Consider the following 15,828-nt stretch of genomic DNA (forward strand, 5'->3'; position numbering starts at 1 on the left):
CATCAGAATGAACTACACACTGGCTGTCACAATCTCCCATTCACCTTTCCACTCTGCTGGCTGGCTGTAGCTCTGGCTATAGTAAATCAGTCATGAGTCCTCCTAGGAAGTTACCCTCCTTGGAGAAGTACAGAGATCCACAAACAACAAAGAAGTATCATGTATTTGGCAATAACTACTGATTTACCTCTCAAGAAATTAAGTCTAGGATCAGAAAAGATGGCTCAGAGGGTAAAGGTATAGGCCACCAAGCCTGACAACTCAAGTTAAATCCCTAGGTCCCACATGGTGGAATGAGTGAATTGACTTCTGAAAATCGTCCTCTCATCTCCACATGTTTGCTGTAGCACACGCAGACACATGAGCATGAATATATATATATATATATATATATATATACACACACACACACACACACACACACACACACACACACACACACACACATATACACATATACATGTAATTTTTAAAATTTTTTTTAAAGAAATGGGGAGGGGGGCTGGAGAAATAGTCCAGCAGTTAATAGTCCTTGTTGCTCTTCCAGAGGACCCATGTTCTAGTCCCAGCACCAATACGGCGGCTTACAACTTCCTATAACTCCAGTTCCAGGGGATCTGATGCCCTGTGTGGTCTCTGTGTGTACTAGGCACACATGTGGTACACAGGCATACATGCAGACAAAACACACACACACACACACACACACACTAATAAAAACTTTGAAACTCTCCCCTCACTACCAGTTCCTACTTAATTTCAACACATTGTGTGAATTTTACAGGGGAGGACTCACCTACAGAGTAAGCACTCAGTAAATAAGTAATTTGCCTTTTCACTGCAAATACCTTAACTGATCTCACCTTAGCCAACACAACAGCAAAACCTTTCAAACTCAGGCTTTCTTGCCCTTCATAACCCATTCTCCACACAAATCTTTTATGTGTGTGCAAGTAATTTGAGTACACGTGTACTCATTTTCCATGAGCTCTCAGTGGCAGCACTATGAACAAATGGACTGACAGGTGAAAAATTCTAGATATATGCTTAGGTTTCTTTTTCTCTTTAACTTTACCTGGGCTTTAGATAACTCTCTCCCCTTTTTAATTTTTTTTTTTTTATTTTTGGAAATTATAATAGAATTACATCATTTCCCTTCCCTCTCTCAAAAGCCTCTCATATACCCACTCCAACTCCCTTTCAAATTCATGGCCTCTTTTTAGCTGTTACACACATATATGCATGAACACGAACTTTTGTTTTGTTTTTTGTTTTTTGTTTTTCGAGACAGGGTTTCCCTGTAGTTTCTAGAGCCTGTCCTGGAACTAGCTCTTGTAGACCAGGCTGGCCTCGAACTCAGAGATCCGCCTGCCTCTGCCTCCCGAGGAACACGAACTTTTAAAAAGAAGGATATTTTACAATGCCTATGAGAATTGTCTCATTCCCTGGCTTACAATTCTTGACTGACATCCTATCAGAACAGACTCTCAGGGAATACGTCACCGGTCCTTTTCTACCTCTCTCTGATCTCATCTGGGGCTACATCTGACTTTGCTCACCATATCCAACTACACTGGCTTTACTGTTCCTCTTAAGATGCCATGATTATTTCTACCTTAGGTTCTCAAATGTCACTTCCTTACCCACAATTGGCCTAAAGGAGATCCCACCCTAGAGCACTATTCTATTTGACTGTGTCCATCTCATTTCAAGGTATCTTGTTCACTTCACTATTCTTGTCTGCCTTCTTCCCTGATAGTTCTCAAGCTCTGGATCTGCATGAGACATATAAACAACACTCATACATGTTAAATAATAAATGTGTAAACTTTAAAGAAAATAGGGTTCTTGTAACCATAACATGTTCATAGTCTGGTTAGTTAAACTGTTACTCAAATCAAATCTACCCTATAAACATCGTGCTTTCTCTGAATTCAAAGGGTTTTTTGCTTAAGGATAAAAGCATCATAAAAATATTGCTAATCAATTTGAGGATTAATGGGTCAGTCACCTTTGATCACCAAATGGCCACAGCAAAAGTACAGCATGAGCATATACTAAATTACTTTTGGTTGATAATGCCCATTAGCATTAAAGTAGCTATTGTACTTTCTATTCTAATGGTGGAGTGAAGGAGAGAAGCCCAGAAACATGGTACAAACTGGCCCTTCAACAGACTGGAATAAAGACAGGAAAAATGTACAGTTGTTCTCCCTATGCCTCCTGTTTCCATTTCTTTGTGACAAGATCTCACTACATAGCCCAGGCTGGCCTCTAATGGCTGGAATTACAGGAGTGTGCTGCCATACCTGGCTTCTATACAGTTTAATATGTGTCCACACACTAAACAGGCCCTCTGAATCTTGGTACCCACCTTTTAGTCCTTTCTACTTGTCCTTTTCTAATTTAAGGCAGTAAAACTTATCATTCTTAAGTAAAAATGTTAGTTTACTCCCTGTAGTAAACCAGATCTTTTCCCCAATTAGTCACTATTATCCTAATTCAATCAACAAATATTCACTAAATTCCTGCTCAGCACCAAGACAGACACCAGTGCTACTAGGTCTTGCAAAGCCCCCGTGAAAGGCTATGTAAATGCATTTCCTGAACTGGAGGCTGTGCACTTGGCACTATAAGGTGTGCATCCCGAGAGCTGGGAAGGAAAGAGTTCAACTGAGTACAATGTAAACCAGTTCTCAGAGACCCTCTCCTCCTACTAAGAGTCACAATAACTAAGAGATAAAAGGTTTCCATGCCTTTTAACTAGGTAAAAAACTTGGGCTAAAAAACTTGCTTATACCCAATGCCACTCACGTGGTGTTTGAGACAGAGCAGTATCTAAGGCACCAACCTAAGTCTTATCAAAACAATACATCCCTGCCTCCAATTCCAGATAGGTGCTCCAGTGGTCTACTTTAAGCTTATCAGCAGTTTGAAGATTCAGTAATTTTCTTCAAGTTAATATATACATCCTGTTACTTCCATGTCTTTGTTCATCAGAAGCCAGCACCACAGGTACAAGTAAAACCTTTCCAGCCTTAGATAGATGTGTTTTTAAAATATTCCTAATTGTATTCCTTTGAACATTTCAAATCCTTCAAGGAATACAGACAAACTCACATTTAAGACCTTTCACTCGTACCTTCTTAGACCCCAGAACATTTTTTGTTTAACCCACTAGTCTCATCTTCACTCTTCTTGGTTTCTTCCTGTAAAGATCTGTGTATTCTTTGCACATACTTACAAACACAACAGTCTACCAAATAAACAAAAAGCACAATTTTCCTCCTGGGAACCTAACTCACCCCACAACAAGATGTGAAAAGGAGCACAAGTGATGTAAGTCTGAACCGGTGTGAGCTGCCTGACTCCGCCACAGTTCAGCACGCTCTACAATTCAAGTAGCAGATTTACTACAACCCGGCTCAAGCATCCACTTTTCCACACTTACAATGACTGTTTTTGTAGTGACAGTAATGACAACTATTTTTAGCAAACTAGAAATTGAGAAGGAAATAAAGAAGTCTCGATAACCAGTTTCTGCTACTGAGGAGACATTACTAAAAGGCTCCTTCATACTACTAGCTCTGGTTTTGATCATAAGCTAATGAGACAACTCAGCCATGGAAAACATACTCAAGGAAGAAATCCAGTAGGTAAATTCAGGGGGGGAAGATCTGTTTTTGGTATCAGAATCAATCTCTTTAGTGTTTCAAAATGTTTACAGTCTGAGATGATAGTTAAGGGCTCAGATAAACATAAAACCATAATTTGTCCTTCACAACACTCTGTAAAGTACAAAGTTGTCAATTTACAAAGGATATCACAAAAACAACAAAACAAAATGGTGCAAAATTTAAAAGCCCCCCAAATAGAAAACATACCTGGCAACGTGAGAAAAAGCATCCACAAGGACAGATTCAAACTCTCTCGTGAACTCAGGTCCTTTCCTTTTACTGTTTTGGATGACATCATTTGCTAAGTACAGAAAAGTAAGCTTCCTATTTGATTTGGCTGGAAAAAAAAAGAAGAAGAAGAAAGGACGATTTAACTTATATCAAAGAATTCCACTTAATGATTTTTAGGATATTCCTAAAGAACATTACAAATGAGAAGATGGTTCAGCAGGTAAGGCACTTGTCACACAAACATGAGGACTGGATTTGGATCCCCCACACCCAAGTAAAATGCCAGGTGGAGGTGGGTCTCTGGGGCTGGCGGCTAGTTAGCCTAATGGATGAGCTCTGGGTTTAAGTGTGTGATCCTACCCTGTTATATAAGGTGGATAGTGATTAAGGGGGACACATTAACCTCTGGTCTTCACATACATAGCCACCTGCACACAAAAAGAACACTAAGGTAAGTGTTACCTCTCAGAGTCAAGTAAATGTCTAAATAAAACAATGAATGGGATAATATAAAGGAACCCATTGAAGTCTCTAACATGTACATCTGGGAAAACAATTTTGAGAGAACAATGAAAAACAACAGTTTCATTTTTGTGTTACTTTAACCAGAATAATTAATTGACAGCAAAACAAAGATAATTCAAGGAAAATTCTTAAAGACAAGCTGTCAATCTTTTTTTTTAAATATTTATTTATTCTGTATACAATATTCTGTTTCTGTGTGTGCCTGAAGGCCAGAAGAGGGCACCAGACCTCATTACAGATGGTAATGAGCCACCACGTGGTTGCTGGGAATTGAACTCAGGACCTTTGGAAGAGCACAAGCAATGCTCTTAACCGCTGAGCCATCTCTCCAGCCCCAAGCTGTCAATCTTAATGCTAAAACCAAGGTGTCATTCACTGTACAGCGAGGACATCTACTTCGAATATAATCTTCATTACCAAGCCTTCTAGAGTGAAACACTGAGTTAGGAGTCAACTTTGAAAGATAATCTTGTAACTGATGCTCTCGACTGAGACTCTTTCTTTGAGATGCCAATAACACTGACTCTCCCTCCAGTCCAGATGATTCTCTAGATATACCAACCACTGTTTATCTCAAATACAAACATGCAGAAATGCCGTATTATTGTTGGAAATTTACACACATCTCAAATCTGAATATGCAAAATGATGGCTCCCACAAAAAACATAATTTTTCTGTTACACATACAAAATGTACTATTTTCTATTACTTTATATGGTATCATATATTAAACCATAAAGCTTCATGTAATACACCTGAGTTACAGCGGCTTGGGGGTGCATTACTGAATTTTCTGGCTTCTATGCACATAAGTTCTCAACCCTAAAGTTATATCACTACCAATTTTGGTCCCAGTTTTCTTTTAAAAGAAATAAATATGAATATAATAAGATGTTTCAAAACACTAAGTTTTCTTCACGGCTAAAGAGATCTAGCAGTATTTATGCCAACTTTTTCACAAGTCCTTACTCCACTGCTCTCCAAGAACACTTTTGAAAAGCACAGCAGGCAGAAGATCTGATATCTTAAAATCAGGTACAGAGAAAGCCAAATAAAAAACGAGGTTTGGAAAGCACATTATAGTTGCTTTATTTGTTTTCTTAAGACAATCTTAATATGTCTGGTTGCACATTAAAGCTTAAACTATACCCTAAAACACAGAATTAGACAGGGAGATACTGAACTACATCAGCCATCTAGTAGCAACCCAATTTAGATAATTAACTGAGGAGACTGTGGGAAACCTATAACTGTCACAATGATTATTCAAAAGCAAAACAAAGCCAGGCATATTGAATAGTGCATGCCGTTAATCCCAGTACTGGGAAGACAGAGGCAGGAAAATCTCCACGAGTTTGAGGCCAGCCTGGTCTACCTAGAGCTAGCAAGTTCCAAATCAGTCAGTCAGAGCTACATACTGAGACTGTTTAAAAAAAAAAGGGGGGGGGGGGGTGTCAAAACGAAAGTATCAATAGTGACCTGGGTGTGGTGGTGGCTCACATCTTTAATCCCAGCACAGAGGCAGGTGGATCTCTGGGAGTTCAAAGCCAGCTTGGTCTACAGAGTGAGTTCCAAGACAGCCAAAAATACACAGTGAAACTCTGTCTCAAAGAAACAAAAATATCAATACTTAATATAGTGTCTTACTGTTGTTACAAAGATGGGATTTTCTCCTTCTCCAGGGCCTAATAAGTGTAGTCTTCATCTCCATCTGATGTAGGTGTGTCTTCTATCTATCTGATGATTTCATTGGTTAATTAATAAAGAAACTGCTTGGCCTGATAGGTTAGAACATAGGTGGAATGGTGGGAAGAAGGGAAGTTAGTCAGATGCCATGATTCTCCTCTCTGAGCCAGATGCGATGAAGCTCTGGCCCAAGATGGACATATGCTAGAATCTTCATGGTAAGCCACCACCTCGTGGTGCTACATAGATTATTAGATATGGGTTAAAGCAAGATATGTGAGAATTAGCTAATAAGAGGCTGAAACTAATGGGCCAGGCAGTGTTTAAATAAATACAGTTTGTGTGTTGTTATTTCGGGGCATAAGCTAGCCAGGTGGCTGGGAGCTGGGCGGGAAGTGGCCCACAGCTATCACTACATCCATCAAATAATTTTTTTTGCAATAGGAGACCATTACAGAAAATCACAACCAATCAAAATGCAGTTGCAGAGCCAGTCTCAATGAATACATCTACAAAACAAACAAACAAACCAAAACAAAAAAACCTGCACCTAAGGCTCACAGATCAGGAGAGGGGGTCAGAGGCTACACCTATAAAGTCTCACCAACATGACTGCCTAAACTTAAGAATTGAACAAGGACAACCGCAGACATGCTAGCACGGACAGAGGAAAGACCCTGAGGTCTCAACCCTCCACAAAGAACTACAGGCAACAAGTAATGCTGAGAGAGAGAGAAACAAGTCTTTCTTAGTGAAGAAAAGAACACACCAATTGGTCAGCCCTGAAAACATGCATACGAGTAACATTACACAGACAGAGAACATTATACTCAGCAATATATATCTATATACATATAGGTATGTAATAACAATGTATTTAAAAAGAGGCTGTGTGGTGTGGCACATGCCTTTAAATCCAGCACTCAGGAGACAAGAGGCAGGCAGATCTGTGACTTCTACAAAGGGAATTCCAGGATAGCCAGAGCTGTTGCACAAAGAAACCCTGTCTCGATAAACAAAACAAAAGAAAAAAGAGGCTATAAATTTGAAAGAGAACAAGAGGTATATAGAAAGGTTTGTAGGGAGGAAAGAGAAGGGGAAAATGATGTGATTATATTATAACCTCAAAAAAATGAAAGAAGTAATTTTAAAATTTAAAATGATGCAATTAAAATGTCATACAAATTAAAGTCAAATCAATAGTGAAAACAGAAAAGAGGAATATAACACTCTACTTAAACATATTAAAGTTCTCAGTTCTGATAAGCATCTAATTATGTAACCCAAAACTCATTGTATATGCTTTGGTCACTCTGATCAGCTTTTACTTTTATAATTTTTTAAGAAACAAAAACAAACCATTAATTTGAATTAAGAGGGAAAAAAATCACTCCTACAGCTGGGTATGGCTTATGCCTTTGATTACAGCAGTTGGGAGGCAGAGGAAGGCAGCCGTGCAGGGCTACCTAGTAAGACCCTATCTCAAAAAACAGCAGACTTGCTACTCTTCCACAGGGCCCGAGTTTGGTTCCCAGAACCCACTTGGCAGCTCAAACTGTCTGTAACTACAGTTCCAGGGGCTCCAGTGCCTTCTTCTAGTCTAAATCACACTGGGAATCCTAGAAGAGCAATCCAAGTACCCCGTGTGCAGCAGTACTGTGACACAGCCAGACACAGAGCACACACACCCCGCTACTCCAACTCTGGGGGATAATATGACAAAATGTATCTTCCCACCTCCTACCAACACTGATTCCAAACCAGTAGAACTAGTTGCTGAGTTAAGCTTAAAGGACTGGCTAATCAAAAATTTTTTGATGTGTAGAGAAAGGCTACAAAGTACTCTGGAAAAAAAGAAACTATTTATTTACATTGTGGTCACAATTAAAACAAAACATAAGGCTGGGTGGTGGTAGTGGCGCATGGCACACACCTTTAATCCTAATACTTGGGAGGCAGAGGCAGGTGGATCTCTGTGAGTTCGAGACCAGCCTGGTCTACAAGAGCTAGTTCCAGGACAGGCTCCAAAGCTACAGAGAAACCCTGTCTTGAAAAACCAAAACCAAATAAATAAATAAATAAACAAATAAATAAGATAAAAAAATAATTCCTCTTGGCCAGGTGTGGTGGCACACACACCTTTAATCCTAGCATTTGGAACGCAAAGACAAGCAAGCCTCTGGGAGTTTGAAGCCAGCCTGGTCAACAAAGCACATTTCAGGCCAGCCAGGGCTAAATAGTGAGAGGGAGAAATTTACTTTTTCTGTTTCAAAAAATAAAAAGCAAACAAACCATTGAAAAACATTGTAATGCCAAAATATTCCATAAAAGAGAGACGTTCTACTTACAATCTAAAAGGACCAATTAGTAATTCCTAGAAAGTGGACAGAAAATAACATGAAAAACAAAAGCAATTCCTAAGTGAGAGGAATAATTTTTGTAACACTCATAAGTACTTTGAGTACAACTCAAAGACTGTGGCAATGTCTTAGATGGGGAAGATAATTTCTCCATAAACACAAATGGCCATTTTTAAAAACTCAGGGTGAGCTAGAACACCAGGAGCTAGTCAGTTTCAACGTCGGAGCACAAACCCTTCTACTTTAGTATGGGGACATTTTCAGTTCACAGGAGAAACTGGGTAGGAGATGAAGACACACCTCAAGGCTTAGGGAAGAACTCTAGTTCTGCAAAATCCAATTTGGCAGCCGTTGGCCATGGATAGCCAATCAACTGAGCTAATAAAACTGGGGAACTGAACTTCCGTCACATTTACTCACAAGTGTGGCTCCTTTGTGGAAACACTACAGTACTGAGACGGCTGCAGAGAGTTGAGTCAGTACTGTTTAGATCCTTTACTCAACTAGGAAAACCTTATCAGAGGCACAACAAAACTACTAAACTAAATTTGTAACCAGGTAACAGACACAATCCTAAGCACATTAGAGGGCCCTGATCAAAAGAAACCTAGTGAAAAAGACATAGCTAAGAACGAAGCAAAGGTAAGCGGTGTGATGGGAGGGGAGAGAGTGAGTGTTCAGTAGAAGAAAGCTGGCTGCACGCAGCCCACCACCGTCACTCGTTAAGCTCACTGAGGCACTAGGCACTTAAAAAAGCACAACTCTTGATATCAATTCTCCCTGGACCCATGTCCCAGCTACAGACCCCCGGACAAGGCACTCGTCTTGTTGTATCTATAAAGTGGGGTAAGAGCGCCAGTCTACTCACTACAGAAGACTCTACCAGGTAAGATTAGAGACAAAAGAGCTCCAGCAAAGCAAGTCTGCTCTAAAGATGACCAAGAGATTTCACCAAACAGAATTCAGCAGAGGTCATTAGCAGTTTTCTTGTGTCTCCACAGATGCCGTAGATATTGGACTGGTACAGCAGACTAGGAACCCCAGGCTCTACTTAACTGCTCCAAAGGGCTGAAGGCATTCCTATCTCAGTATAGCAAATGCAAACTGGGAGGCTCTGCATGAAGCCTAGAGTCCAGTCTCCTGGGGGAAAAAAAATTCCTGGAATTTGGGGTCTGCACAGCCTCATCAGTTCAAAGACTTTGAACTGAATCGTTATCCACTTCAGTTTCCTCATCTACAACAAAGGCAGTAGACACAAATGGACAAATGGGGTTATTCTCCTCAGCCTTCTGCTAAGGAACCCGGCAGTGAGAGTTAGCTTTGTATGCGCCATGCCCCCTGCTCCACACCAAGAGTAGCAACCTGACGCAAGTGACAGTCCACACTCACCACTTCTACTGCAAGTTTGCACTGTGCCTACAGCACGCGAAAATGTTTACTGGATTATCCTGGCTTCTTACCACAGTCGGCTTCGTTGAACCCTGGGTTTTCCCCATCTGCAAAGTTCCTACTTCAAAAGGCCTTGAGAATTAAAAAAACAAAACAACGACAAAAAAAAAAAAAAAAAAAACCAATACACCGAGTACCATGGCACACGCTGTTAATCCCAGCACGTGGGAGGCAGAAGCAGGAGGATCTCTGAGGCCAGCCTGGTCTACACAGGAAATTCCAGGCCACTGCAGGCTAAAGACGGAGGCCCTGTCCTAAAGCAAAAAACAAAAAGCAACCTACATAAAGACAGTGGCACATGATAAAGCCACAGCAATATAAATTATCACTATTTCCATTTTCTATAGCAGGGAACATAAAAGACGTAGAGGTTAAGCTGTTGGGGTAAGTGGCAAAGACAGGATTAACTTCAAATAGATGCCAGAGACAACTTGCTATCGAGTGTCCAACACAGGGCCTGGAAAGTAACAGGCAGGGCTCAATGAACGTCAGATTCCGAGAGTCTGAATTCAGTGGCAAGTGCAGAGGCTACCCAATTGACAGGGTTGTTCTCAAGTCTTTGGACGGTGACTGACATGGAGTGAAGGCTTTGTAAGCACAGCTTGTGACCGTGTTACAGATAATACACACACACACACACACACACACACACACACACGGGGATCTGAAGAAACACACCCAATATTACTTAGCTACAAAGTGTTTGCACCAGGTCTCAATGTGGAGTGTCTGGCCAGAGACCGCTGGATCTCATCCCAAATGCTCAAAACAGGGTCTGGTGCATAGCGCTTCCAGCACCAAGCACAGCCACGATTTAAAAACAAAACAACAAACAAACAAGAGAACAACAACTGTCGCCAAGTGAGAGGGGAGCCTGAGGAGGAAAGCAGCTTAACAACTTCAATTCTAGGCATCTGAGCCTTTGGAACCGCAGATGAAGATCTTATACCTTCCTGGGCCTCCGTTTCCCTCTCCTAGAAAGGTAATGGCACTGTCTTCAATCTCAGAAGCTCAATCAGGGACCCAGGCCTGCAAAGCAAGGCTTTAACTAAGAAGCTAGAGGGTCTGGGGAGCGCACACACACTCATGGGGGAAGCCCAGGGGTGGGGGTGATCACCTTTGCGGAGCTCGCGGTGCCACACGGAGACGATGGGTCCTGCGTGCTTGCGGTGGTGGATGAGCCACAGGGACAGGGTCTGCACGCTCTGCTGAGAGTTGCTCAGCTCCGAAAGCTTCTTTTCCAGCGCCGACTCTGAGAAGGAGGACATGGTGGCGACGGCGAGGAGCGGCCTGGGCCGCCCGGTGAGACGGGGAGAGCGAGCACACTCGGCCCAGGCCTCCCCTGACAGGCTGCAGAGCTCGCCGCAGACTGACAGACAGCTAGGGGGGGGATCAGGTTGGGGGAGGGGACAGGTCTCCGCAGTAACAGCCGCCCGCGCCGCCGCCACAAGATGGCCACCCGACCTCTCACCCCGCCGCCACGGGGTCAAAGGGCAAGGGCCACAACCGGGCGCCGAGAGGCTTCGGAACCGGAGGAAGACGATCCTTGAGAGGCGGGCAGTCTCTTTTGGCCTCGCTCAGGGGACAATCCCAGGTCCTCTGCCACCAAAAGGCGCTTTAACCGCTCGCGCCCGCGCGCCGGCGCAGTGAACCTCACCGAAACCCTTTCTCCCGCTCCGGCAGAACCTTTCTGGCGCGGCGCGGCGCGCTACTTATGCGTCACTTCCGGCTAGGTGCAGGAGGCGGGAGAGTGAGGGAAAGACTGGAAGACGAGGTAAGAGTGGCGGGAGCGTGAGGGAGTTCAGCAGCTTAGGAGCGTCCAAAAGTAGGTCCTGAGGGGACACTGAAGCAGAAAGCGTGGGACCTGGGTGTGGGAAGGGCCGCGTCGCTCAGGTGGCTGGGCCAGGCCACCCTGTCCCTCCGTGCCTGCTGCACTTACACTTAGCTCTCCCCCCCTCCCGCGCCAGCGCCTCAGGTTCCTTCATGACACGTATCCTTTGCAGACATCCACACCTTTGCTCTTGTTCTGTCTTCAGAAGTGATGTCCCTTTCCTCACCTGGTGGAACTGCGCAGCTTCCAGGACCACCTTTTCACGTCCAGTTCTGTAGTTTAGTCTTTAACAACCTCACCTCAGGAAGCACAACTTTGTGTGCTGCTGGACTCTTGACTCAGTTGCTTGCTTAAATCATGGAATTACATCTGTAATGATCAGTCTCTTTAAGAGACGAGCCACGCTCCCCCCCCCTCCCCCTGCTGAGACAGGCTGATCTTCAGTTTCCAGGCTGAGTTCCTCCTCTTTTCCATCTACCTCAAAGAGGCAGCTTCTGCCTCTCCCCACTTCTCCCCTTCCCCTTCTACCCCCACCCCCGTCCTCTTCTCCCCTTTTCCCTTCCCCACCATAACCCACTTAATAAATATCCAACCTTATTCTGCATGGCGTGCCTATCCATGTCTCTGTCTCTTGCGCAGCCGGGTGTCTCCCTGCCCTGGACCAGCCATGGCTCAGGGACTGCAGCCATCCCTGCCTGGAACTGGCTGCTCTTGGGACCCCCTGCCCACTGCCTGCTGCCCCCTGGGATCCTGCAGCATTTCTAATAATCCATTTCAACATCCTCTATTGTGTTGACTTTTTTTTTTTTTTTTGAGGGGCGTAGAGAAATGGCTCAAACAAATGAGGACCTAAGTTCCCATCTCAGCACTCACTAAAAAACCCAAGTAGAACTTAGGAGGCAGAGGCAGGCAGATCTCTTTGAGTTCCAGGCCATTCTGGTCTACAGAGCGAGTTCCAGGACAGGCTCCGAAGTGTCACAGAGAAACCCTGTCTCAAAAAACAAACCAAACCAAAAGAAGCCCAAGTTGGTGGGCCAGGCCTATGACTCCAGTGCTGTGGGTTGAGGCAGGAGGATCACTGGAGTTTTCTAGCTGCCAGCCTAACTCCAGGTCAGTGAAAGATCCAGTCTCAAAGGAGTAAGATGGAGAGTAACTAAGCAGGACACCCAACATTCTCCTCTGGCCTCAGTGCATACATCCACCCAAGCACACACACCTACAACTTCTTGATCGTTGTTGAACTTCTTAGTTGTGGGCCCATCCCAGCCTAGAAAACATTCCTATAGTTGATGCCCGGTTTTCTTAACTGCTCTGTTCTTAGTATACATGCTTTGACCCTTCACCTGGACTATTTCATGATCAGAGCTAGCACAGTGAGAATTTGCTAGGTGCTAGACACTTTTCAAAACTATGAAGTAGGTTATTATAGTCTCATGGTTTAATGAATGAGGAAACAGAAGTATAGTGACCACAGAAGTCCCAAGATCACATAGCTAAGATCTGAGTGAAGAGAGAGTGTATCTTAGTGTGTCCCAGTGTCCGGGAACAAAGCTGAGTTCATAGCTGATTGAATGAATTAGCATAAAAGTCAACACCTACTCATAATTATAAGCTGGAGCTTTTGTGCTGTGTGTAGTGGCACACACCTTTAATTCTAGCACTTGGGAGGCAGAGGCAGGTGGGTCTCTGGGAGTTCAAGGCCACCCTGGTCTATATAGTGAGTTCCAGTCCAGCTAGAGCTACAAAATGAGACCCTGCCAAAAAAAAAAAAAAAAGCTAGGGCTTTTAGGTACCCTTGTAGGGAGTCTATGTAGCCAGCATACTATTACCTTCTAAATCTCAGTCCTTGACAGTGTTGCTCTGGAGTGGGGACTATCATTACCGTTTTATAATGAGAACACATAAACTTATAAACTGGTTAAGTAACCTATCTTAAGTAACCTATCTGAAGTTGCTCCAGCTTAGCAAGAAAATGGCAAAACTAGAATTGAGTCAAGGTTGCCTGACCCAGAGTCTTCACATGTTCGCCAAAGGTTCTTTCATTCAGTAAAATAGCTTTTGAGCACCTGTGTCTGAAGCACTGTTGCTAGGAAACACAAAGCATCCATGTCCTTGGGAGCTTACCTTCTGCTAGAGAAGATAGAAAAACAAGCATGCAAATATAAAATGAGTCAAAAATGATCCGGGAAGCCAAGGGGAGTAGAGAGTACATGGGGGCTGAGAAATATATAAGTTGGTCATACGATAGTCTATTGTGTATGCCCTTTAGAGAGGATATAGCAAACCTTTGGTAAGCGTGCGAAGAATTAGTCATAAGCTGTCTATCCAGGTAGCGAGAAAACCAACTTCAAACCCTTGTTTACACTTTTGAGAAGTGGAAAAGCTGGTATAACCAGAGTGATAGAAATCGGAAGGGTAGCTAGACATGAAGCCAGAAAAGTGTGGAGGGGCCATGCCACGTGGGCACGTCAGGCACAAGTCAGGATCTAGCATTTCTCTGAATGGACAGTTGAAGGCAGAGTGTTTTCTCTTACTGCACTGCACTGTGGTTACATTTGCATAGAGGCTTGGCTTACATAAGCAAGGCTATTTTGTTGGAAACAAATCATGGTACAAGAAAGACAGGAAGACCAGTTTGTCAGCTCTTGTAATAACCCAGGTAAAAAGATGACTCAGACCAGGATTGTACCAGTGGAGGAAGTAGGAAAAGATGGACTATGGAGATATTTTTTTTTTTTTTGATTTTTCGAGACAGGGTTTCTCTGTGGTTTTTTTGGAGCCTGTCCTGGAACTAGCTCTTGTAGACCAGGCTGGTCTCGAACTCACAGAGATCCGCCTGCCTCTGCCTCCTAAGTGCTAGGATTAAAGGTGTGCGCCACCACCGCCCGGCTACTATGGAGATATTTTAGAGAAAAAGATTAACAGGATTTGCTGATAGACTGGGTTTAGATATGAAAGAAGACAAGGGCTGAGGTAACCCCAGGAATACTGACCTAAGCAAACTAGAGGATGGAATTTCTATTTTCTGAATTTTAAAGAGAGAGAGAGAGAAGCAGAGTTGGGAACTAAAAAGGACAGGGTGGACATGTTTGATTGAAAATACCTGTCTAGGAACAGTCACCAGCCACTGCTCTATGTCTGGGGAATTGATTCCAGGACACACGCCCCACCATACACACAGGCACCATGTCATCTCTAATTTATATATAGGACAATGTAAATGATGTGTAAAACCTGTTACACAGGGTCAGGCTGTGGCAGCACATGCCTTTAATCCCAGCATGGAAAACAAAACATAGCAAAAAAAAGGACACTTTTTTTTTAAAAGAATTAATGACTTTAAGGAGCAGAGTACGTGTTCAATACAATTGCAGACATTTTTACTAAATATTTTTGGTCTGTGCTTGGTTGAATTGGTGGCTTAGGGCTCCCAGGTACAGAGGGCTACCTATACAAATACATAGGCAATTGGACTTAACAGTCTGGAGTTCAAGGGCAAGTTCTGGGCTACAGATAAAATATAGGAGTCCTAAGGGAGAAGGTGCAGAAAGAGGCTGAGACTTAGGACATGTTACAGTTGAGAGATCTGGAAGATGGAGGTAATAGGATTATTCAACTTAGCCTCTTCGGTCTTTTAATATTAATTCTAGGGGTTAAATTTCAAGTCCTGAGCCAGCCTTGAATCTCTGGAACAACTTCACTTTGTTGTAACCTATAGCTTTTTACATACTGGCAAAGTGGATGTCCTGATACTTAGTTTAGAATTTATGTGTTTGTAGACATGAAGGAAATTCGTCTTTAGATCTTTGTTGTTGCTATTTATATTAATTTTGTGTGTGTGAGTTCACACATGCATGCCTAGCACTCCTGTGGATATCAGGACAATTTGCAGGAGAAACCCCTACTATTAAGCCGGTTTTTTTTTTTTCAGTAACCTTCCCCTTTAAACACCTTAAAATGTTTTTGTTAATGTTTGTTTATTTTGTGTGCTCATGGGTAAGTGTGTGTACATGGGTGTGTGTGTGTGTGTGTGTGTGTGTGTGTGTGCATGCTCATATTGAGGTCAGA

General features: G+C 43.0%; 2 protein-coding genes across 4 annotated transcripts in view; one reads left to right on the forward strand and one right to left on the reverse strand.

The window, feature by feature from the left end:
* Window positions 1-11,630, reverse strand: part of Rprd1b (regulation of nuclear pre-mRNA domain containing 1B) — a 48,080-nt gene extending 36,450 nt beyond the window's left edge. Inside the window, exons 1-2 of one of the 2 annotated variants that reach the window (XM_038331165.2) lie at window positions 11,047-11,627; window positions 3,885-4,014 (exon numbers count right to left, since the gene is read on the reverse strand). In XM_038331165.2, the coding sequence (XP_038187093.1) occupies window positions 3,885-4,014; window positions 11,047-11,197 (281 nt within the window). In that variant the 5' untranslated portion in view covers window positions 11,198-11,627. Of the gene's footprint in view, window positions 1-3,884; window positions 4,015-11,046 lie in introns of both variants that reach the window. The other variant, XM_038331166.1, reaches the window with a different exon arrangement.
* Tti1 (TELO2 interacting protein 1) overlaps window positions 10,680-15,828 on the forward strand; it is a 47,078-nt gene continuing 41,929 nt past the window's right edge. The window contains exon 1 of one of the 2 annotated variants that reach the window (XM_038331164.1): window positions 10,680-10,911. In XM_038331164.1, the coding sequence (XP_038187092.1) occupies window positions 10,864-10,911 (48 nt within the window). In that variant the 5' untranslated portion in view covers window positions 10,680-10,863. Of the gene's footprint in view, window positions 10,912-11,505; window positions 11,704-15,828 lie in introns of those variants that run through there. The other variant, XM_038331163.1, reaches the window with a different exon arrangement.

This window comes from Arvicola amphibius, chromosome 5 (assembly GCF_903992535.2).
Source record: "Arvicola amphibius chromosome 5, mArvAmp1.2, whole genome shotgun sequence".
Taxonomy (NCBI): domain Eukaryota; kingdom Metazoa; phylum Chordata; class Mammalia; order Rodentia; family Cricetidae; genus Arvicola; species Arvicola amphibius.